Below are 25,876 nucleotides of genomic sequence, written 5' to 3' on the forward strand. Positions count from 1 at the left end.
CGTCGACTTTTGGCAAAGTCGGGTTTCGTAAAACCCGACCCGATCCCACTGTGGGATCGGGTCGGCGGTCGGCGATCTTCGCTCCAAAGTCGGGTTTCGTTTATATATATATATATATATATATATATATATATATATATAACGAGTATGAAGAAAGGAGCGCACTACCTGGACGTTCGCTGCGGGTGAACTTTATTGCAAAAGCATAAAAGACATCTTCACGACCGGGGGTGCTGTGAAAGGAGTGCGGCAAAGCTAGACGACGGCCGTTTCGCGCCCGACCGGCGCTTCAACGGGTCAATGTCACATTGACCCGTTGAAGAGCCGGTCGGGCGCGAAACGGCCATCGTCTAGCTTTGCCGCACTCCTTTCACAGCACCCCCGGTCGTGAAGATGTCTTTTATGCTTTTGCAATAAAGTTCACCCGCAGCGAACGTCCAGGTAGTGCGCTCCTTTCTTCATACTCGTTATTCACTTGTGGCTGCTTTCCGTGGAGTCTCGCACCCAGGACTGAGCTTTTCCTCCAAGACACAGGTGAGCGGTTCCCACAGTATCCTTTGGCGGTGGTGCCGCCCGGCTGTTTTCTCTTTGTTTGCATATATATACTGTATATATATATATTAGCTATTGAACCCGTTCTACGCCCGGGTGGCGAGCATTTATATTGGTATATGGTCTCCATCCTGGTATGTGCTGCTCGATCCTGCGTCCCCATCCTGTCATGTGCTGCTCCATCCTGGGCCCCATTCTGTCATGTGCTGCTCCCATCCTGCGCCCCCGTTCTGTCATGTGCTGCTGCATCCTGCACCCCCATCCTGTCATGTGCTGCTCCCATCCTGCGCCCCCGTTCTGTCATGTGCTGCTCCATCCTGCGCCCCCATCCTGACATGTGCTGCACCCATCCTGCGCCCCCATTCTGTCATGTGCTGCTCCCATCCTGCGCCCCCATTCTATCATGTGCTGCTCCCATCCTGCGCCCCCGTTCTGTCATGTGCTGCTCCCATCCTGCGCCCCCGTTCTGTCATGTGCTGCTTCCATCCTGCACCCCCGATCTGTCATGTGCTGCTCCCATCCTGCGCCCCGTTCTGTCATGTGCTGCTCCCATCCTGCGCCCCCATTCTGTCATTTGCTGCTCCCATTCTGCGCCCCCATTCGGTCATGTGCTGCTCCCATCCTGCGCCCCCGTTCTGTCATGTGCTGCTCCATCCTGAGCCCCCATCCTGACATGTGCTGCACCCATCCTGCGCCCCCATTCTGTCATTTGCTGCTCCCATTCTGCGCCCCCATTCGGTCATGTGCTGCTCCCATCCTGCGCCCCCGTTCTGTCATGTGCTGCTGCCATCCTGCACCCCCGTTCTGTCATGTGCTGCCCTATTCTGTCATGTGCTGCTCCCATCCTGCGCCACCGTTCTTTAATTTGCTGCTCCCATCCATATGCCCCATACGCTGCTCCATAATATGCTCCATAGTATATGCCCCGTATCAGGTGGCGTAAGTAACAAATAGCTGTGGCATGAAGTGCCACAGCCTCATGCCACAGCAATTTGTTACTTGCGCCACCTGATTCCTTTCCGCCGCCATTTTCTTGGTCCTCCTGCTGGCGGAATCGGCGCCTGCGCAGTCCGTGCTTTCCGGCACCATTTTTTTGAAGACACACTGCAGTGTGTCTTCAAGAAAATGGCGCCGGAAAGCGAGGACAGCGCAGGCGCCAATTCCGGCAGCAGGACCAAGAAAATGGCGGCGGAAAGGAATCAGGTGGCGTAAGTAACAAATTGCTGTGACATAAAGTGCCACAGCTTCATGCCACAGCAATTTGCTACTTACGACATTCCTTTCCGCCCATTTTCTTCATCCTCCTGCTGCAGGAATCGGCGCCTGCGCAGTCCGTGCTTTCCAGCGCCATTTTCTTGAATGCACACTTCAGTGCGCAGGCGCCGATTCCGGCAGCAGGACAAAGAAAATCGCGGCGGAAAGGAATCAGGTGGCATAAGTAACAAATTGCTGTGGCATGAAAAGCTTGCAGTGTGTCTTCAAGAAAATGGCGCCGGAAAGCGCGGACTGTGCAGGCGCCGATTCCGGCAGCAGGAGGACGAAGAAATGGGCAGAAAGGAATGGCGTAAGTAACAAATTGCTGTGGCATGAAGTGCCACAGCATAATCGGAGCGCAAATATGTGCACGGTGTCCCCCTGCTCCCGACCCCCTGCTCCCGGCAGTCCGCGCCTTCCGGCGCCATTTTTTTTCCTGACACTCTATAATGTAACGCTAGGAGCGTCGCGCCTGCGCAGTCTATAAAGGCTTCGTACAGAGTAACACTCCCAGCGTTATATTATATATATATATATATATATATATATGTATATACAGTATATGTCATTGAGACACATATATATATATATATACAGTGGGGCAAAAAAGTATTTAGTCAGTCAGCAATAGTGCAAGTTCCACCACTTAAAAAGATGAGAGGCGTCTGTAATTTGCATCATAGGTAGACCTCAACTATGGGAGACAAACTGAGAAAAAAAAATACAGAAAATCACATTGTCTGTTTTTTTAACATTTTATTTGCATATTATGGTGGAAAATAAGTATTTGGTCAGAAACAAACAATCAAGATTTCTGGCTCTCACAGACCTGTAACTTCTTCTTTAAAGGCCCCTTCACATTTAGCGACGCTGCAGCGATACCGACAACGATCCGAATCGCTGCAGCGTCGCTGTTTGGTCGCTGGAGAGCTGTCACACAGACCGCTCTCCAGCGACCAACGATGCCGGTAACCAGGGTAAACATCGGGTAACTAAGCGCAGGGCCGCGCTTAGTAACCCGATGTTTACCCTGGTTACCATGCTAAAAGTAAAAAAAAAACAAACAGTACATACTTACCTACAGCCGTCTGTCCTCCAGCGCTGCGCTCTGCTTCTCTGCTCTCCTCCTGTACTGTCTGGGAGCCGGAAAGCAGAGCAGTGACGTCACCGCTCTGCTTTCCGGCTCACAGCCAGTACAGGAAGAGTGCAGAGCACAGCGCTGGAGGACAGACAGCGTTAGGTAAGTATGTACTGTTTGTTTTTTTTTACTTTTAGCATGGTAACCAGGGTAAACATCGGGTTACTAAGCGCGGCCCTGCGCTTAGTTACCCGATGTTTACCCTGGTTACCAGTGAAGACATCGCTGGATCGGTGTCACACACGCCGATCCAGCGATGTCTCCAGGGAGTCCAGCGACGAAATAAAGTTCTGGACTTTATTCAGCGACCAACGATCTCCCAGCAGGGGCCTGATCGTTGGTCGCTGTCACACATAACGATTTCATTAACGATATCGTTGTTACGTCACAAATAGCAACGATATCGTTAACAATATCGTTATGTGTGAAGGTACCTTAAGAGTCTCCTCTTTCCTCCACTCATTACCTGTAGTAATGGCACCTGTTTAAACTTGTTATCAGTATAAAAAGACACCTGTGCACACCCTCAAACAGTCTGACTCCAAACTCCACTATGGTGAAGACCAAAGAGCTGTCAAAGGACACCAGAAACAAAACTGTAGCCCTGCACCAGGCTGGGAAGACTGAATCTGCAATAGCCAACCAGCTTGGAGTGAAGAAATCAACAGTGGGAGCAATAATTAGAAAATGGAAGACATACAAGACCACTGATAATCTCCCTCGAGCTGGGGCTCCACGCAAAATCCCACCTCGTGGGGTCAGAATGATCACAAGAACGGTGAGCAAAAATCCCAGAACCACGCGGGGGGACCTAGTGAATGAACTGCAGAGAGCTGGGACCAATGTAATAAGGCCTACCATAAGTAACACACTACGCCACCATGGACTCAGATCCTGCAGTGCCAGACGTGTCCCACTGCTTAAGCCAGTACATGTCCGGGCCCGTCTGAAATTTGCTAGAGAGCATTTGGATGATCCAGAGGAGTTTTGGGAGAATGTCCTATGGTCTGATGAAACCAAACTGGAACTGTTTGGTAGAAACACAACTTGTCGTGTTTGGAGGAAAAAGAATACTGAGTTGCATCCATCAAATACCATACCTACTGTAAAGCATGGTGGTGGAAACATCATGCTTTGGGGCTGTTTCTCTGCAAAGGGGCCAGGACGACTGATCCGGGTACATGAAAGAATGAATGGGGCCATGTATCGTGACATTTTGAGTGCAAACCTCCTTCCATCAGCAAGGGCATTGAAGATGAAACGTGGCTGGGTCTTTTAACATGACAATGATCCAAAGCACACCGCCAGGGCAACGAAGGAGTGGCTTCGTAAGAAGCATTTCAAGGTCCTGTAGTGGCCTAGCCAGTCTCCAGATCTCAACCCTATAGAAAACCTTTGGAGGGAGTTGAAAGTCCGCGTTGCCAAGCGAAAAGCCAAAAACATCACTGCTCTAGAGGAGATCTGCATGGAGGAATGGGCCAACATACCAACAATAGTGTGTGGCAACCTTGTGAAGACTTACAGAAAACGTTTGACCTCTGTCATTGCCAACAAAGGATATATTACAAAGTATTGAGATTAAATTTTGTTTCTGACCAATACTTATTTTCCACCATAATATGCAAATAAATTGTTAAAAAAAAGAGACAATGTGATTTTCTGGATTTTTTTTCTCAGTTTATCTCCCATAGTTGAGGTCTACCTATGATGTAAATTACAGACGCCTCTCATCTTTTTAAGTGGTGGCACTATTGCTGACTGACTAAATACTTTTTTGCCCCACTGTATGTATATATATTTATATTTACTTCAGCGCGATACAGCAGAACAGCCGGTAATTCAATTGCCGGCTTTGCTATCTCCTTCCTAAACCCGACATGATATGAGACATGGTTTACATACAGTAAACCATCTCATATCCCCATTTTTTTTGCATATTCCACACTACTAATGTTAGTAGTGTGTATGTGGAAAATTTGGGCGCTGTAGCTATTAAATTTAAGGGTTAAATCGCGGAAAAAATTGGCATGGGCTCCTGCGCAATTTTCTCCGCCATAGTGGTAAAGCCAGTGACTGAGGGCAGATATTAATAGCCTAGAGAGGGACCATAGATATTGCCCCCCCCCCCCGGCTAAAAACATCTGCCCCCAGCCACCCCAGAAAAGGCACATCTGGAAGATGCGCCTATTCTGGCACTTGGCCACTCTCTTCCCATTCCTGTGTAGCGGTGGGATATGGGGTAATGAAGGGTTAATGTCACCTTGCTATTGTAAGGTGACATTAAGCCAGATTAATAATGGAGAGGTGTCAATTATGACACCTCTCCATTATTAATCCAATTGTATGAAAGAGTTAAAAAACACACACACATTATTACAAAGTCTTTTAATGAAATAAACACACAGGTTGTTGTAATATTTTATTATCCTGGTAATCCACCTGAAGACCCTCGCTCTGTAACAAAGGAAAAATAAAAAAACAACAATATACATACCTTCCGATGATCTGTCACGTCCCACGCTGTAAATCCATCTGAAGTGGTTAAATTATTTTACAGGCAGGAGCTCTGCTATAATGCAGCTGTGCTTGTGGCTGTAAAACCCCGGGGAATGAATGGAATGTAGGTCAATGACCTGTAGTTACCTTCATTCATGGTGAGGCGCCCTCTGCTGGATGTCCTCATATGACCTCAAGCATGGGAAAATATTCTGAAAAGTTCCCAGGCTCGAGTTCATATGAGGACATCCAGCAGAGGGCGCCTCACCGCGAATGAAGGTAACTACAGGTCATTGACCTACTTTCCATTCATTCACTGGGGTTTTACTGGCATTATAGCAGAGCTCCTGCCTGTAAAATAATTTAACCCCATCAGATGGATTTACATCGTGGGACATATCGACGGAAGGATTGAGATATTGTTGGTTTATTATTTTTAATTTGTTACAGGTCAAGGGTCTTCAGGTGGATTACCAGGATAATATAATATTACAACAACCTGTGGGTTTATATCATTAAAATACTTTGCAATACTGTGTGTGTTTTTTAACCATTTCATGCTATTGGATTAATAATGGATAGGTGTCATAATTGACGCCTCTCCATTATTAATCTGGCTTAATGTCACCTTACAATAGCAAGGTGATATTAACCCTTCATTACCCCATATCCCACCGCTACACGGGAATGGGAAGAGAGTGGCCAAGTGCCAGAATAGGCGCATCTTCCAGATGTGCCTTTTCTGGGGTGGCTGGGGGCAGATGTTTTTAGCCAGGGGGGCCAATAACCATGGACCCTCTCCAGGCTAATAATATCTGCCCTCAGTCACTGGCTTTGCTACTCTGGCGGAGAAAATTGTGTGGGAGCCCACGCCAATTTTTTCCGCGATTTAACCCTTAAATTTAATAGCTACAGCGCCCAAATTATCCACATACACACTACTAACATTAGTAGTGTGGAATATGCAAAAAAAGGGGGATATGAGATGGTTTACTGTATGTATTAGGAAGGAGAAATGAAAAGCCGGCAATTGAATTACCGGCTGTTCTGCTATATCGCGCTGAAATAAATATAAATATATAGAGATTTCCCATTGACTTGCATTGGGTTTTGTGTTTCGGCCGATCCCCGACCCGGCTTTTCAAGATAATTGGCCGATTTCACTCGACTCAACTTTTGAGAAAGTCGGGTTTCGCGAAACCCGACTCGACCTCAAAAAAGGAAAAGTCGCTCAACCCTACATGTGGGGATTCCCTAACAAACAGGCAATTCCAGCATCTGTTCAGGTTGTCTAACAGCCGCAAATTATGCAGCTGCGGTGACTCAAACATAATCTACGAGCACGCCCAAAATACTCGGAGACCACCCGAGCATGCTCGGAAAACCCGAGTAACGAGCACACCTGCTCATCGCTAGAGATCATCTTCCACTTGCTTATCTGTTCACAATGACAGTAATTTTGACTTGGGGTGCCCAAACTTTTACATGTAATGTGTTGTGCCTAGTGATGAACCTAAAAGGAGCAGTCAGGGACCGTAGAATGAGTGCTGCTCTGCAGAATGCGCAATATCTGCAGTCGGATATTATTGAATTGTAAAACAATCTTAAGCGAGGGGCTTTTCTGAATGGATTAACATCTCGGCTGATCATTACGATGGACCATCCTTGGGTGGCTTGACGTTTGGGACCCTATCCATTAGCAGCACGCGGGGGCAGAGCGCGTCAGTAAGAAAGAGCACTGTGATACCATCACAGATCAGGCTCTACTGTTCTAACTTCTATGGTCCTTGGATGTCAATTTTCCGAGGGTCCGACCATGTTGTTGCGACTTTTACGGTCCTCAGCCATCTCCTTTGTTTGCCCCATCCTCGCTGCTGCTCAGAAAGCTCCAGTGTATCACTGAGACGTCCAGAGACGTTTGTTTAGAAGGTCACTGATTCCTCGCGTCGTCCTTTCAATAATGCAGTAACTTCCCGATGTCTCTATCTGGTCTTATGACGATACATGAATTAAACATCTGTTCCCCGCATGGAAATTGTCTAAGTGCTTTTTGTGTTTTTTTGTGTTTTTTTTTTCCTTTCACCTGGTGGTTTTTGGTGCATTTAAACTTTGATGCATGAATACTCTAACAAATTGGTGGAGATGTACAGGCGGCAGAAGATCGTGTCGGAACAAGGGTCGGATAAAACAAGAATATGTTCTTCTGAGTTTGTGTGAAATGAGCTGACTAAGGAGAAACGTGCGGGGGGTGGATGGGCTCTCGGAGGAGACGACTTCCGTCTCGAACGGCTCGGAAAATGAGAAGAAGGAAGAAAAACCTAAATACGACAATGGCCTCGTAACCAAGAGTGCACCATGCATCAGCCGGCAGATGTCCGGTAGAGGGAGGCCTGACCAAACATTCTCCGACCTATGTTTTTGAAATATAGACCCCCAGTCCACAACACCAGATGTTTTATCCTAAATTTGGATGAGAACAGCTGAAAATGCAAAAACATCGTCAACGATAGGTCCAATCTGTAGTCAAAAGAGCACTGAAATCAAAGGGTGAATGATGGACATTTTCGAAGATGCAGAGCTCAGGAGTAGCCACAATAGAATATAGAATATATGAGTTTCAACTTTTGTATTGAAGAACTGAACTAAATTCACTTTTTGATGACATTCTAATTTTGTGAGAAGCACTTATGTATAATTTAATCTTAAATTTCATCAGAAACGCAGAAAATTTCTAAAGGGTCAAATTGAAATAATCACATCAGTATTTTCTGAAAATACAATTCTTCTGGGGGTCAGTGTTCCCCAATATTTTTGGAGAACTGTTTTCAGTTATTCTGTGGTAAGTGCATCCCTGTCTTTTGGGGTAAGTGTTCCAAATATTCTAGGGCGAGCGCTTTCAGTACTTTCTGGGCTAGTGCTTCACATTCTTCTGGAGTGAGTGCTTACCGTTCTTCTGGGCGAACAAGCGTTTCCTGTTCTTCTGGGGTGAAAGCTTCCCATTCTTCTGGGGTGAGCAGTTCCTGTTCTGCTGTCACGAGCCCTTTCCGTTCATCTGGTGTGAGCACTTCCCATTATTCTGCAGCAAGCACTTTCAGTTCTTCTGAAGCGAGCGCTTTCAGCTCTGCTAGGCGAGCACTTCCCATTCTCCTGGGGCGAGCACTTCAAGTTCTTCTAGGACTGAGTTCTTCTTATTCTTCTAGACCAAATGCTTCACATTCTGTGGCAAGCGTTTCCCACTCTTATAAGGTGGGTGCTTCTCATTCTTCTGAGGTTGAGTGCTTCCCATTCTTTAGGACCAAATGCTTCACATTTTTCTGGGGCAAATACTTCCTGTTCTTCTGGTCCGAGCACTTGCCATTTTCCTGATGTGAGCTCTTCCAGTTCATCTGAGAAGAGTGCTTTCAGTTGTTCTAGATCAAGCACATCCCATTCTTCTGAGGGTGAATGCTTCCTCTTCTTCTGGGTCAAGTGCTTCCTGTTCTTCTGGGGAGGGTGCTTCCTGCTCTTCTTTGGTCAAGCTTTCCCCAATATTTTTGGAAGAGTACTTTCAGTTCTTCTGGGAATACCTTCTTTAAGGGGCGAATGTTGACCCCTATTCTAGGATGAGCGCTTTCAGTTCTTCTGAGCCAAGCTCTTCCCATTTTTCAGGGCTTCCTGTTCTTCTGGAGTTAGTGCCTGCCGTTCTTCTTAAAAGATTACTTCTGGTACTCCTAGGGCAAGCACTTTCAGTTGTTCTGGAGCTAATATTTCAATGTTTTTCTGGACAGGGCATGAAGCGCCCCCAGACGCAGGGCCGCGGGTTACTCGGTACCGGTCCTCTCTGTCTCGGTGCTGTGGTTGTCACGGTGGCTGGAGCCGGCCTGTGACCCTGCTAAGGGGCGTCCATTAAACGGGGTGATGAAAGTTAGTCAAGGGTTCGTGACGCCACCTGTGATCTTCGGTCAGGGTGACTGACGCTGCTTGGGGGTCCGCTGGGGTGATGGAATGGCAGCTAGAAGGTATACCTTCCCACAGGTGAAGTATATCCCCAGGGCTTCCCAGTAGTGTAGGTGGCGATGATGTGTGGCGCAGTTAATAACGAGGACGCAGGGTTGCAGTCTCTTTACCTTTTACTGAAGACTTCGGGATCCGCAATCCAGAGCACTGCTAACACGGCTGGCTGAGTCCAGCCGGTCTGAAGGCACATCCAGAGTTCTCTTTGCAGGTGGAAATCAGTGCCTACCAACTAGCGCCTGTGTGTTGTAGTCCTTCCCTGCTGAGCATTCGGGATAGTCCTCACAACTTTCGTGTTCGTTCTTTCTCTTCTCCGTCCCCCAAGTTTATCTGGCTAGGACGCACCCGTATGACAGGTAGGCTCGAAGCTATTCTGGGACCATAGGGACGCCCCTCTCCAACTTTGCCCCCTATGTCTGCTTAGGTGATGTATGGTAGACAGCCAACCTAAAATCAACTGCCCTGCCGCTGTTTGAAGTAATGCTTGAAGTCTGTTACTTCCTCGGCGTTCCGGCCACCGGCTACGCGCCTCAGTAGGATGTTGCCGATCTCGGGGCACGACTCCTACTGGATATCTCCTTGTGCTGCGATTTCGTTTCTCACTTCTCCACAATATCCTTCGCTTCGTGTCCTTCCTTAGGATGCCGCCGCAAGGTAGTGCAGGCGCGGCTCCGTACATTCTGTCCTTTCTGCTAGGTACCTGCCAGGAACCCACCCCTGACAGGTCCTCCCTGGAGCTCTCCCAGGCTGCGTTCTGTTCTAACTTCTTATCCAACCCCCAGTTTTACCAAAGTGTGAGGAGTGGCCTAATACATAGTGACTTTTGCTCCCCCTGGTGGCCGGAGTGTGAAGTGTAATGTGTGACTGTGATACCTGGTCAGGTGAACTCCTTTAGTGCAATCAGACATAACATCACTCCCCTTAGTGGCAGAGCGACATTACTGCAACGGCCAGGACTCTGGGGCGCTGCAGGCAAATCCTATTATTCTGGGCTGACAGCTTCCCTATATTCTTGGGTGAGAGCTTCCCGATCTTCTGCAGCAAGAGCTTCCCTTTCTTCTGGGGCGAGAGCTTCCCTTTCGTCTTGGGTGAGAGCTTCCGGATCTTCTGCGGCAAGAGCTTCCCTTTGTTCTGGGGTGAGAGCTTCCCTTTCTTCTTGGGTGAGAGCTTCCCGATCTTCTGTGGCGTGAGCTTCCCTTTCTTCTTGGGTGAGAGCTTCCCGATCTTCTTGGGTGAGAGCTTCCCGATCTTCTGCGGCAAGAGCTTCCCTTTCTTCCGGGGCGAGAGCTTCCTTTTCTTCTTGGGAGAGAGCTTCCCGATCTTCTACGGCAAGAGCTTCCCTTTGTTCTTGGGTGAGAGCTTCCCTTTCTTCTTGGGTGAGAGCTTCCCGATCTTCTGCGGCATGAGCTTCCCTTTGTTCTGGGGTGAGAGCTTCCCTTTCTTCTTGGGTGAGAGCTTCCCGATCTTCTGCGGCATGAGCTTCCCTTTCTTCTTGGGTGAGAGCTTCCCGATCTTCTTGGGTGAGAGCTTCCATTCGTTCTGGGGTCAGAGCTTCCCTTTCTTCTTGGGTGAGAGCTTCCCTTTCTTTTTGGGTGAGAGCTTCCCGATCTTCTTGGGTGAGAGCTTCCATTTGTTCTGGGGTCAGAGCTTCCCTTTCTTCTTGGGTGAGAGCTTCTCATTCTTCTTGGGTAAGAGCTTCCCGATCTTCTGCTGCAAGAGCTTCCTGATCTTCAGGGCCTAGCACTTCATATTCTTTCGGACAAGCGCTTACCATTCTTCTAGGACAAGTGCTTCCATTTTTCTAGGCTGAGCACTTTCCGTTTCGCTGTCTTCTCAGTTTCCTCCACCCGGCTGGACTGTGCCTTTAACAGGAGAATTACCAGATAGTGGAGTGAAATCCCACTACTTGAGCTGTCGATAGCGGCCGCGGGTGATGAATGGCTCCGTTTTAGGCCGATCCGCTCGTTTGAGCACCACAGAGGCTTAAACTTCATGCAAAAAAGCAGCTGCGGCCATTTTTCACTTTCCCAGAGACCCAGGAATACATTTTCCCAGTGAAATTCTGCTGGGATCAGTGTTTTTGCGGCTGAGGCCGGCGTGACAAGCTGTCAGCGAGCCGGAGGGTTCACATCCAGTCTTTATTGCTTTTTCTAAAGACCTGGATGGAGGAAAAAAAAATGAAATAAAACATTTGCTGCTTTTCTTGACAGGACTCATATATATATTTACTGCTCCGAGGAGACGGCGCCTTTAACCCTTTCACTCCAGGATTATAGAGCCACATCGCCCCCATCGCTGGAGAATGGGGAGCCAGAGAAGTCACCGAGGATTGTGCTGTATATTGTATGGGCGCTGCCAGGATCCGACCAAGGGCCCACCGCTAACACGGACAGGGGCAGGCGGGGACCCCACTCATGCACAAGGGCTCAAGGGGGCAGGGGGCCAATATCACCTCCAAAGCAGAGGAATGGCGCATCGTGAGGAGTACAGGGCCCATATTCTGCCCCTGCCCAGGGGCCACTCCTGCATATAGTGGTGATACATTACACCCAGCCCCCTCTCTCCACTGCGAAGGACAGAAGATGGAGTGACAGGAGTGCGGCCTCAGTGACAGAGCGTCCCCTCATGTCAGCTGTCTGACGGCCCCCTCCATCCATCGCTCTGTAACCAGGAGGGTCACAGAAAATATGTGAGCGCCGACATCTGGGGACGACCAGCAATGAAAAGGTTAAATAACATCAGCTAGTGTAACAATGTATCAGGGGATGAGAACACACAGGTGAAGGGAGACAGGACCTCTCATCTACAGAGACCCCTCATCTATACAGACCCCAGACCAGACCCCTCATCTATAGAGTCCCCAGACCAGACCCATTATCTATAGAATCCCCAAACCAGACCCCTCATCTATACAGACCCCAGACCAGACCCCTCATCTACAGTCTCCAGACCAGACCCCTCATCTATAGAGTCCCCAAACCAGACCCCTCATCTATAGAGTCCTGAGACCAGACCCCTTATCTACAGAGTTCCCAGACCAGACCCATTATCTATAGAGGCCCCAAACCAGACCCCTCATCTATAGAGTCCCCAGACCAGACCCATTATCTATAGAATCCCCAAACCAGACCCCTCATCTATACAGACCCCAGACCAGACCCCTCATCTACAGTCTCCAGACCAGACCCCTCATCTATAGAGTCCTGAGACCAGACCCCTTATCTACAGAGTCCCCAGACCAGACCCATTATCTATAGAGGCCCCAAACCAGACCCCTCATCTATAGAGTCCTGAGACCAGACCCCTTATCTACAGAGTCCCCAGACCAGACCCCTCATCTATAGAGTCCCCAAATCAGACCCCTCATCTATAGAGTCCTGAGACCAGACCCCTTATCTACAGAGTCCCCAGACCAGACCCATTATCTATAGAGGCCCCAAACCAGACCCCTCATCTATAGAGTCCTGAGACCAGACCCCTTATCTACAGAGTCCCCAGACCAGACCCCTCATCTATAGAGTCCCCAAATCAGACCCCTCATCTATAGAGTCCTGAGACCAGACCCCTTATCTACAGAGTCCCCAGACCAGACCCATTATCTATAGAGGCCCCAAACCAGACCCCTCATCTACAGAGTCCCCAGACCGGACCCCTCATCTATAAAGTCCAAAGACTGACCCCTTAACTATACAGTCCCCAAACTGAACCCCTCATCTATAGAGTCCCCAGACAAGACCCCTCATCTACAGAGTCCCTAAACCAGACCCCTCATCTACAATTACCTAGACCAGACCCCAAATCTACAGAGTGCCCAGACCAAACCCCGGACCCCTCATCTATAGATTCCCCAGACTGGACCCCTCATCTATAGAGTCCCCAGACTGGACCCTTTATCTACAGAGTACCCAGACCGAACCCTTTATCTACAGAGTCCCTAAACCAGAACCCTCATCTATAGAGTCACTAGACCAGACCCCTCATCTACAGAGTGCCCAGACCGGACCTCTCATCTACCGAGTTCCCAGACCAGACCCCTCATCTACAGAGTCCCCAAACCAGACCCCTCATCTACAGAGTGCCCAGACCGGACCTCTCATCTACCGAGTTCCCAGACCAGACCCCTCATCTATAGAGTGCCAAGACTGGACTTCTCATCTACAGAGTCCCCAGACCAGACCCCTGATCTACAGAGTTTCCAGACCGGACCCCTCAACTATACAGACCCCAGACCGGACCCCTCTTCTATAGAGTGCCCAGACCGGACCCCTCTTCTATAGAGTTCCCCAGACCGAACCCCTCATCTACAGAGTCCCAAAACCAGACCCCTCATCTATACAGATCTCAGACCAGACCCCTCATTTAGAGAGTCCCCAGACTAGACCCCTCATCTACAGATTCCCCAGACCGGACCCCTCATCTACAGAGTCTCCAGACCGGACCCCTCATCTACAGAGTCCCCAGACCGGACGCCTCATCTATAGAGTCTCCAGACCGGACCCCTCATCTACAGAGTCCCCAGACCGGACGCCTCATCTATAGAGTCCCCAGACTGGACCCTTCATCTACAGAGTCCCAAACCCAGAACCCTCATCTATAGAGTCACCAGACGAGACCCCTCATCTACAGAGTCCCCAGACTGGACCCCTCATCTACAGAGTCTCCAGACCGGACCCCTCATCTACAGAGTCCCCAGACCGGACCCCTCATCTACAGAGTCTCCAGACCGGACCCCTCATCTACAGAGTCTCCAGACCGGACCCCTCATCTACAGAGTCCCCAGACCGGACCCCTCATCTACAGAGTCTCCAGACCGGACCCCTCATCTACAGAGTCCCCAGACCGGACGCCTCATCTATAGAGTCCCCAGACTGGACCCTTCATCTACAGAGTCCCAAACCCAGAACCCTCATCTATAGAGTCACCAGACGAGACCCCTCATCTACAGAGTCCCCAGACTGGACCCTTCATCTACAGAGTCCCCAGACCAGACCCCTCATCTCCAGGGTCCCCAGACCAGACCCCTCATCTCCAGGGTCTCCAGACCAGACCCCTCATCTATAGAAAGCGTAGCCCATACTTTGTGTTTCTTCTTTTTCACTTTCTTTTTTCCTTTTTTCACTTTCCCACTGGGTGTTTCTTCCTTTTCAATATTACAAGGTATGTGTTATCTCTTTAATTTCTCTTCAGTGATCTTTTGTGCCATTTTTTGCCTTATTATACCTGGTCTTTATCTGCGGTGTGTGCTTCCCCGTGCCTTCGTCTATCCGTTGCCATGGTCACGCGTCCGTGTGACGTCTTCGGCCCTTCGCCCGCCTCCTGGCGCGTCAGTGGCGGGCGCGGGCTGATGACGTCGGACGCTGGTATCTTGGTTTTCGGCGGGTGTCACATGATACCGCTTTTACACTCTATTGGCCGCCTGGCGCTATTAATACCGGCAGCTTTCATCTGTGCACCGCGCCCCCGAGGAAGCATAGTAGCGAAACGCGCGTTGGGGTTGTCTTCCACGTCCATTCTCAAGGTTGGTCTATTACGGGTATGCATTTTCAGGGATTTTGATTACAATCTAATCCGTCATTACTAGGCCTCTTTTGGTAAACTATTATGGTTATGGTTTGGCATAATTGCATGATTTTTATTGGGGGCCTGTATATACCGTGCACTTGCTGGTTTATATTGTTACATTGGATACGAGGCCCTTATGAATCTCTTGTAGCCAGCAATTTTGCGTGTGTTATCTTATATATTTATAACCATTAACCTTTTTGTTCATTCTTTGCCTTTTTTGCACATATATACTTTTTGTAGTTTATGGCCTGTTAAATATTACTTAATATGATCATTAGTCCTGCGGCTCATTTTGCTATTTTGCACATATTTATAAGCATGTAGTTTTATTATGCCCTTTTGATTAATCTCACCCCCTTTGGACAGGACTCTAGGTGTCACTTGAACCCTGTTCTCTTGTTCTTTATGTTTTTTTATGTATTTATTTATTGAAATGATGATAAAATTGTTGTTATATCATCATCAATAACATTTCTATTTTTATTTCTCTGAGATCCATTTCTTTTTTTGGTTTACATTTATGCATTTATGGATGCTCTTATCTATAGAGCCCCCAGACCGGACCCCTCATCTATACATACCCCAGACCGGACCCCTCATCTACAAAGTCCCCAGACCGGACCCCTCAAGTACAGAGTGCCCAGACTGAATCCTCATCTGTAGAGTCCCCAGACCTGACCTCTCATCTACAGAGTCCCAAGACTGGACCCCTCATCTATAAAGTCCACAAACCAGATCCCTCATCTATACAGACCCCAGACCGGACCCCTCATCTACAGAGCCCCCAGACCGGACCCTCATCTACAGAGTTCCCAGACTGGACCCCTCATCTACGGAGTCCCCAAACAGGACCCCTCATCTATAGAGTCCCCAGACCAGATCCCTCATCTACAGAGTCCCCTAGACCGGACCCTTCATCTACAGAGCCCCCAGACCAGACCCCTCATCTACAGAGTCGCCAATCCAGACCACTCGTCTATATAGACCCCAGACCAGACCCCTCATCTTAACAGACCCCAGACCAGACCCTTCATCTATAGATTCCCCAGACCCTTCATCTATACAGACCGCAGAGCAGACCGCTCATCTATAGAATAACCAGACCAGACCCCTCCTATATAAAGAACCCAGACTAGACCCCTCATCTACAGTTGTGTTCAAAAGTTTACAGACCCTGGCAGAATTTTTGCTTTCTTGGCCTTTTTTCAGAGAATATGAATGATATCACCAAAACTTTTTCTCCCCTCCTGGTTAGTGGTTGGGTGAAGCCATTTATTGTCACTACTGTATATTCTCTTTTCAAATCAGCATCGCTCTCAGCGTGCAGACGGCAGATCGGCGCAGTCCTGCCCCCTCCGTCCTCACCGGTATGTGCTGCACTGATCTGCCCTCACCGTCCCGCGCCATCCTGCCCTCACCGTCCCGCGCCATCCTTCCCTCACCGTCCCGCGCCATCCTGCCCTCGCCATCCTGCCCTCACCGTCCCACGCCATCCTGCCCTCACCGTCCCGCGCCATCCTGCCCTCGCCATCCTGCCCTCACCGTCCCGCACCATCCTGCCCTCGACATCCTGCCCTCATGTCCCGCGCCATCCTGCCCTCACCGTCCCGCGCCATCCTGCCCTCGCCATCCTGCCCTCACCATCCCACGCCATCCTGCCCTCGACATCCTGCCCTCACGTCCCGCGCCATCCTGCCCTCGCCATCCTGCCCTCACCGTCCCGCGCCATCCTGCCCTCGCCATCCTGCCCTCACCGTCCCACGCCATCCTGCCCTCGACATCCTGCCCTCACGTCCCGCGCCATCCTGCCCTCGCCATCCTGCCCTCACCGTCCCGCGCCGTCCTGCCCTCGACATCCTGTCATCACCGTCCCGCGCCATCCTGCCCTCGCCATCCTGCCCTCGCCATCCTGCCCTCGTCCTCGTCCTTCTGCTATGACACAAATCTTCTCTGCTGCAATTAGAAGTGATGGACAATTTGCCACTGACTGATCCAGAATCACTGTCCCGGCGGAGATGTGACCGCCGCTTTCTGCCTAATTATTTCTTCATTTTTTGTTAAATGATTCAAGGAGAAGCAGATGATGATTATCCTCCATGTTGATGTTCTGCCGGAAAGATTTATGGGCAAATCAGAAAGAAAAAAAAGATAAGTCTGGAATAGAAGCTGCACATGGTGACGCTAACGAGCCGCTGAACGATGGGATTATGAGGAGGAAAACGGCGACATATAAACTGCCGCAGCTCGCACTGAAAGTGTACCATCATCTGCCGCAGCTCGGACTGACAGTGTACCATCATCTGCCGCAGCTCGGACTGACAGTGTACCATCATCTGCCGCAGCTCGGACTGACAGTGTACCATCATCTGCCGCAGCTCGGACTGACAGTGTACCATCATCTGCCGCAGCTCGGACTGACAGTGTACCATCATCTGCCGCAGCTCGGACTGACAGTGTACCATCATCTGCCGCAGCTCGGACTGACAGTGTACCATCATCTGCCGCAGCTCGGACTGACAGTGTACCATCATCTGCCGCAGCTCGGACTGACAGTGTACCATCATCTGCCGCACCTCGGACTGACAGTGTACCATCATCTGCCGCAGCTCGGACTGACAGTGCATCATCATCTGCCGCAGCTCGGACTGACAGTGTACCATCATCTGCCGCAGCTCGGACTGACAGTGTACCATCATCTGCCGCAGCTCGGATTGACAGTGTACCATCATCTGCCGCAGCTCGGACTGACAGTGTACCATCATCTGTCGCAGCTCGGACTGACAGTGTACCATCATCTGCCGCAGCTCGGACTGACAGTGTACCATCATCTGCCGCACCTCGGACTGACAGTGTACCATCATCTGCCGCAGCTCGGACTGACAGTGTACCATCATCTGCCGCAGCTCGGACTGACAGTGTACCATCATCTGCCGCAGCTCGGACTGACAGTGTACCGTCATCTGCCGCAGCTCGGACTGACAGTGTACCATCATCTGTCGCAGCTCGGACTGACAGGGTACCATCATCTGCCGCAGCTCGGACTGACAGTGTACCATCATCTGCCGCAGCTCGGACTGACAGTGTACCATCATCTGCCGCACCTCGGACTGACAGTGTACCATCATCTGCCGCAGCTAGGACTGACAGTGTACCATCATCTGCCGCAGCTCGGACTGACAGTGTACCATCATCTGCCGCAACTCGGACTGACAGTGTATCATCATCTGCCGCACCTCGGACTGACAGTGTACCATCATCTGCCGCAGCTAGGACTGACAGTGTACCGTCATCTGCCGCAGCTAGGACTGACAGTGTACCGTCATCTGCTACAGCTCGGACTGACAGTGTACCGTCATCTGACGCAGCTCGGACTGACAGTGTACCGTCATCTGACGCAGCCCGGACTGACAGTGTATCGTCATCTGCCGCAGCTCGGACTGACAGTGTACCATCATCTGCCGCAGCTCGGACTGACAGTGTACCGTCATCTGCCGCAGCTCGGACTGACAGTGTACCATCATCTGCCGCAGCCCGGACTGACAGTGTACCATCATCTGCCGTAGTTCAGACTGACAGTGTACCATCATCTGCCGCAGTTCAGACTGACAGTGTACCGTCATCTGCCGCAGCTCGGACTGACAGTGTACCATCATCTGCCGCAGCCCGGACTGACAGTGTACCATCATCTGCCACAGTTCAGACTGACAGTGTACCTTCATCTGCTACGGAGCACAAGAATACACGCGTAGAATGAAACAATGTATCATCTGACGCCCGGCACCATAAGTAACATATTATAATCAGAGATCAATCAATGTGTCGTAATTTAGGAAATGCACTGAATCTGGTGAATTTGAATAATTTGCATAAATGTCGATTTACGTCAATCAACAAAATGCCACCATTTTACATAAAGCAGAACATTGCCAACGAAGGCTCACATGACTTCAGGCGCGACTTCCCCATCGTAATGCATTACATCACAGCTATCTCCTCACATCAGGAGCGAATAATGTAGCCAGTATAAAATCCGGGGCAGGGAATGCAGCAGCCGTTCTAGGGTGAATCTGGATAGTGACAAGACGTCTCAGAAATAGACGTAGGAAGAGGAAGGCATAAAACACCAAATAATCATTACAGATAGTGTGTGACAGCGCAGCAGTGAAGAACCGTTACCATCCGGTCAACGATAGTCAGGTGTAGTGAGAACACTTGGACATTAGTAAGGCAGCATGTTATAGAAAGTGAGCACACTAGGTAAGGTGGATCCACTAAGCCCAAAGTCTGCGTGGATACTTGGGTGTCAGTACAGCAGGCGGGTATTTCATGTTGATACAGATAGCAGAGTTACTAGAGGAGAACTAAAAGTCTTAATGGCGTCCTGTAAGCTGCAAACGGACAGGAGACGTCCTGGAAGCCGGTAGTGGACATGAAAAGGCAAACTGAAAGTCATTAAAGGGGTACTGGAAACCACAAGCAGACAGGAGATGCCCTGGAAACTGCATGTGTACATGAAAAGGCAAACTGAAAGCCTTAAAGGGGTACTGGAAACCACAAGCAGACAGGAGATGCCCTAGAAACTGCATGTGTACATGAAAAGGCAAACTGAAGGTTTTGAAGTGGTCCTGAAAGCCACAAGCAGACAGGAGATGCCCTGGAAACTGTGTGTGTACATTTAAAGGCAAACTGAAGGTTTTGAAGTGGTCCTGAAAGCCACAAGCAGACAGGAGATGCCCTGGAAACTGTGTGTGTACATGTAAAGGCAAACTGAAGGTTTTGAAGTGGTCCTGAAAGCCGCAAGCAGACAGGAGACATCTTGGATGTTGTAGGTGGACACATAGAGGCAAACTAAAAGTCTTAAAGGGGTACTGGTAGCCACAAGCAGATAGGAGACATCGTGGAAGCTGCATGCTCACAAGTAGAAACAAACGGAAAGTCTTAAAGTTGTCCTGGAACCCACAAACGGACAGGAGACCTCTTGGATGTTGCAGGTGAACATGTAGAGGCAAACTGAAGATCTTAAAGGGGTCCTGGAAGCCAAAGACAGGTAGCAGACAAAACTTCAGAGTAAAAAAAAAGAAAGTCTAAATACTATGGAAGCTGCAGGTGTCTAGGGGACGTCCTGACACCTGCCGGACATGCAGCAGAGATCTTAGATTACCGGGAACAGGTAGCAGACAGATCTCCAGAATAACTAGAAAGTATGAATACCATGGAAGCCGCAGCCAAAAAGGCGACGTCCTAAAGACCTTTATTTTTTCTTTTTCTATGATTTCTACACGACCCTTCTATTATTTTGAGTTAATTATTGATTATATTCCTGATTTCTGCTCCACGTTGGTGCGGTGAGTCACTTACGCCATGGTCCATTAGGAGCGGGGAGGGTGGTCTGCCATGTCTCTATCCCTGCAGACGTCAGCCCGGCCGGTGAGATTGATGGGAGGTTGCGGTGTCCCTCGGAAAGTAAATACATGGAGCCTAATGAATGAGATATATCCTGTCCACTCCTGTCCCAGATAAGTATTTAACAGCCGGTATTGGATTTTTGTGGTATCTTTCAGTAACTGGTGCATTATGACCATTAATGGATTTTTGAAGCTTGATTGATTTTTCATTAATTTGGTAAAAATCTTTCTCATCTCCCATATAATTCTGTCTTAAAACGCTGGCGGTGACAGCTCGATAAGTCATACGTCTCATAATGCAGAACGCGCCATCAATCTCCGGCAGCTCCCCGATTATCCCGGGCCCGGCGCACCCATCATTTTTCACTCTGCGCTCTGATGAAAGTAAACACTGAATTATTAACACACTTTGACTTGGGCATCGCAGATGGATTTATGGCGGACATTACGCCGGGGTCCTGTGATTAGCTTACCTGTCCTCCCTGCCTTCCTGTAGGTTAATGTACTCCCACGATATTTCATAATATTGGATAAGACCGGTCAAAGCAAAATGTGACACCCCCCCCCCCCACCACACACCAGGAAAGGAAAAAGAAAAATATATAAAAATTAAAACAAAAATTCACAATTTACGTATAATGATTATTAAACATTTCAAGTATAATAATGAAATCACAAAATGTGTTTCCAAACCAAAAGAAAATAAACTTGAGAAAATGTGAAAAAATATATATATATACAGTGGGGCAAAAAAGTATTTAGTCAGTCAGCAATAGTGCAAGTTCCACCACTTAAAAAGATGAGAGGCGTCTGTAATTTACATCATAGGTAGACCTCAACTATGGGAGACAAACTGAGAAAAAAAAATCCAGAAAATCACATTGTCTGTTTTTTTATCATTTTATTTGCATATTATGGTGGAAAATAAGTATTTGGTCAGAAACAAACAATCAAGATTTCTGACTCTCACAGACCTGTAACTTCTTCTTTAACCCCTTTACCCCCAAGGGTGGTTTGCACGTTAATGACCGGTCCAATTTTTACAATTCTGACCACTGTCCCTTTATGAGGTTATAACTCCGAAACGCTTCAACGGATCCTGGTGATTCTGACACTGTTTTCTCGTGACATATTGTACTTCATGATAGTGGTAAAATTTCTTTGATAGTACCTGCGTTTATTTGTGAAAAAAACGGAAATTTGGCGAAAATTTTGAAAATTTCGCAATTTTCAAACTTTGAATTTTTATGCAATTAAATCACAGAGATATGTCACACAAAATACTTAATAAGTAACATTTCCCACATGTCTCCTTTACATCAGCATAATTTTGGAACCAATTTTTTTTTTTGTTAGGGAGTTATAAGGGTTAAAAGTTGACCAGCAATTTCTCATTTTTACAACACCATTTTTTTTGAGGGACCACGTCTCATTTGAAGTCATTTTCAGGGGTCTATATGATAGAAAATGCCCAAGTGTGACACCATTCTAAAAACTGCACCCATCAAGGTGCTCAAAACCACATTCAAGAAGTTTATTAACCCTTCAGGTGTTTAATAGGAATTTTTGGAATGTTTAAATAAAAATGAACATTTAACTTTTTTACACAAAAAATTTACTTCAGCTCCAATTTGTTTTATTTTACCAAGGGTAACAGGAGAAATTGGACCCAAAAAGTTGTTGTCCAATTTGTCCTGAGTACGCTGATACCCCATATGTGGCAGTAAACCACTGTTTGGGCGCATGGGAGAGCTCGGAAGGGAAGGAGCGCTATTTGACTTTTCAATGCAAAATTGACAGGAATTGAGATGGGACGCCATGTTGCGTTTGGAGAGCCACTGATGTGCCTAAACATTGAAACCCCCCACAAGTGACACCATTTTGGAAAGTAGACCCCCTAAGGAACTTATCTGGATGTGTGGTGAGCACTTTGACCCACCAAGTGATTCACAGAAGTTTATAATGCAGAACCGTAAAAATAAAAAATCATATTTTTTCACAAAAATTATATTTTTGCCCCCAATTTTTTATTTTTCCAAGGGTAAGAGAAGAAATTGGACCTCAAAAGTTGTTGTCCAATTTGTCCTGAGTACGCTGATACCCCATATGTGGCAGTAAACCACTGTTTGGGCGCATGGGAGAGCTCGGAAGGGAAGGAGCGCAGTTTGACTTTTCAATGCAAAATTGACAGAAATTGAGATGGGACGCCATGTTGCGTTTGGAGAGCCACTGATGTGCCTAAACATTGAAACCCCCCACAAGTGACACCATTTTGGAAAGTAGACCCCCTAAGGAACTTATCTAGAGGTGTGGTAAGTACTTTGACCCACCAAGTGCTTCACAGAAGTTTATAATGCAGAACCGTAAAAATAAAAAAATCATATTTTTTCACAAAAATTATATTTTTGCCCCCAATTTTTTATTTTTCCAAGGGTAAGAGAAGAAATTGGACCTCAAAAGTTGTTGTCCAATTTGTCCCGAGTACGCTGATACCCCATATGTGGCAGTAAACCACTGTTTGGGCGCATGGGAGAGCTCGGAAGGGAAGGAGCGCCGTTTGACTTTTCAATGCAAAATTGACAGGAATTGAGATGGGACGCCATGTTGCGTTTGGAGAGCCACTGATGTGCCTAAACATTGAAACCCCCCACAAGTGACACCATTTTGGAAAGTAGACCCCCTAAGGAACTTATCTGGATGTGTGGTGAGCACTTTGACCCACCAAGGGCTTCACAGAAGTTTATAATGCAGAGCCATAAAAATAAAACAAAATTTTTTTCCCACAAAAATTATTTTTTAGCCCCCAGATTTGTATTTTCCCTAGGGTAACAGGAGAAATTGGACCCCAAAAGTTGTTGTCCAATTTGTCCTGAGTACGCTGATACCCCATATGTGGGGGGGAACCACCGTTTGGGCGCATGGGAGGGCTCGGAAGGGAAGGAGCGCCATTTGGAATGCAGACTTAGATGGAATGGTCTGCAGGCGTCACATTGCGTTTGCAGAGCCCCTAATGTACCTAAACAGTAGAAACCCCCCACAAGTGACACCATTTTGGAAAGTAGACCCCCTAAGGAACTCATCTTGATGTGTTGTGAGAGCTTTGAACCCCCAAGTATTTCACTACAGTTTATAACGCAGAGCCATGCAAATAAAAAATATTTTTTTTTCCACAAAAATTATATTTTAGCCCCCAGTTTTGTATTTTTCCAAGGTTAGCAGGAGAAATTGGACCCTAAATGTTGTTGTCCAATTTGTCCTGAGTACGCTGATACCCGATATGTGGGGGGGAACCACCGTTTGGGCGCATGGGAGGGCTCGGAAGGGAAGGAGCATCATTTGGAATGCAGACTTAGATGGATTGGTCTGCAGGCGTCACATTGCGTTTGCAGAGCCCCTAATGTACCTAAACAGTAGAAACCCCCCACAAGTGACCCCATATTGGAAACTAGACCCCTCAATGAACTTATCTAGATGTGTTGTGAGAACTTTGAACCCCCAAGTGTTTCACTACAGTTTATAACGCAGAGCCGTGAAAATAAAAAATCTTTTTGTTTTCCCACAAAAATTATTTTTTAGCCCCCAGTTTTGTATTTTCCCAAGGGTAACAGGAGAAATTGGTCCACAAAAGTTGTTGTCCAATTTGTCCTGAGTACGCTGATACCCCATATGTTGGGGTAAACCCCTGTTTGGGCACACAGGAGAGCTCGGAAGGGAAGGAGCACTGTTTTACTTTTTCAACGCAGAATTGGCTGGAATTGAGATCGGACGCCATGTCATGTTTGGAGAGCCCCTGATGTGCCGAAACAGTGGAAACCCCCCAATTATAACTGAAACCCTAATCTAAACACACCCCTAACCCTAATTCCAACGGTAACCCTAACCACACCTCTAACCCTGACACACCCCTAACCCTAATCCCAACCCTATTCCCAACTGTAAATGTAATCTAAACCCTAACCCTAACTTTAGCCCCAACCCTAACTGTAGCCCCAACCCTAACCCTAACCCTAGCCCTAACCCTAGCCCTAACCCTAACCCTAGCCCTAACCCTAGCCCTAACCCTAGCCCTAACCCTAGCCCTAACCCTAGCCGTAGCCCTAACCCTAACCCTAGCCCTAACCCTAGCCCTAACCCTAGCCCTAACCCTAGCCCTAACCCTAGCCCTAACCCTAGCCCTAGCCCTAACCCTAGCCCTAACCCTAGCCCTAACCCTAGCCCTAGCCCTAGCCCTAATGGGAAAATGGAAATAAATACATTTTTTTTTATTTGTCCCTAACTAAGGGGGTGATGAAGGGGGGTTTGATTTACTTTTATAGCGAGTTTTTTAGCGGATTTTTATGATTGGCAGCCGTCACACACTGAAAGACCCTTTTTATTGCAAAAAATATTTTTTGCAATACCACATTTTGAGAGCTATAATTTTTCCATATTTTGGTCCACAGAGTCATGTGAGGTCTTGTTTTTTGCGGGACGAGTTGACGTTTTTATTGAAAACATTTTTGGGCACGTGACATTTTTTGATCGCTTTTTATTCCGATTTTTGTGAGGAAGAATGACCAAAAGCCAGCTATTCATGAATTTCTATTGGGGGAGGCGTTTATACCGTTCCGCGTTTGGTAAAATTGATAAATCAGTTTTATTCTTCGGGTCAGTACGATTACAGCGATACCTTATTTATATCATTTTTTTATGGTTTGGCGCTTTTATACGATAAAAACTATTTTACAGAAAAAATAATTATTTTTGCATCGCTTTATTCTCAGGACTATAACTTTTTTACTTTTTTGCTGATGATGCTGTATGGCAGCTCTTTTTTTGCGGGACAATATGACGCTTTCAGCGGTACCATGGTTATTTATATCTGTCCTTTTGATCACGTGTTATTCCACTTTTTGTTCGGCGGTATGATAATAAAGCGTTGTTTTTTGCCTCGTTTTTTTTTTTTTTTTCTTACGGTGTTTACTGAAGGGGTTAACTAGTGGGACAGTTTTATAGGTCGGGTCGTTACGGACGCGGCGATACTAAATATGTGTACTTTTATTGTTTTTTTTTTTTTATTTAGATGAAGAAATGTATTTATGGGAATAATATATATATTTTTTTTTCATTATTTTGGAATATTTTTTTTTATTTTTTTTACACATTTGGAAAAATTTTTTTTTACTTTTTTACTTTGTCCCAGGGGGGGACATCACAGATCAGTGATCTGACAGTTTGCACAGCACTCTGTCAGATCACTGATCTGACATGCAGCGCTGCAGGCTTCACAGTGCCTGCTCTGAGCAGGCTCTGTGAAGCCACCTCCCTCCCTGCAGGACCCGGATCCGCGGCCATCTTGGATCCGGGGCTGGAGGGAGCAGGGAGGGAGGTGAGACCCTCGCAGCAACGCGATCACATCGCGTTGCTCCGGGGGTCTCAGGGAAGCCCGCAGGGAGCCCCCTCCCTGCGCGGTGCTTCCCTGCACCGCCGGCAC

The 25,876-nt window shown here is 47.8% G+C and overlaps 2 protein-coding genes across 2 annotated transcripts; one reads left to right on the forward strand and one right to left on the reverse strand.

The window, feature by feature from the left end:
• Positions 1-10,415: 10,415 nt before the first annotated feature.
• Positions 10,416-11,063, reverse strand: LOC138643495 (S-antigen protein-like). The gene has a single exon (XM_069732394.1). The coding sequence runs from the start codon at positions 11,061-11,063 to the stop codon at positions 10,416-10,418; it is 648 nt and encodes a 215-aa protein (XP_069588495.1).
• A 1,123-nt stretch (positions 11,064-12,186) lies between these two features.
• Positions 12,187-24,574, forward strand: LOC138643496 (uncharacterized; the record flags this gene model as incomplete). The annotated part of the gene is made up of 4 exons (XM_069732395.1): positions 12,187-12,212; positions 14,002-14,437; positions 15,547-15,972; positions 24,527-24,574. Coding segments are annotated over exons 1-4 (936 nt in total), but the record flags the coding sequence as incomplete, so codon positions are not given.
• Positions 24,575-25,876: the final 1,302 nt, after the last annotated feature.

Source organism: Ranitomeya imitator, chromosome 6 (genome assembly GCF_032444005.1).
Source record: "Ranitomeya imitator isolate aRanImi1 chromosome 6, aRanImi1.pri, whole genome shotgun sequence".
Taxonomy (NCBI): Eukaryota; Metazoa; Chordata; class Amphibia; order Anura; family Dendrobatidae; genus Ranitomeya; species Ranitomeya imitator.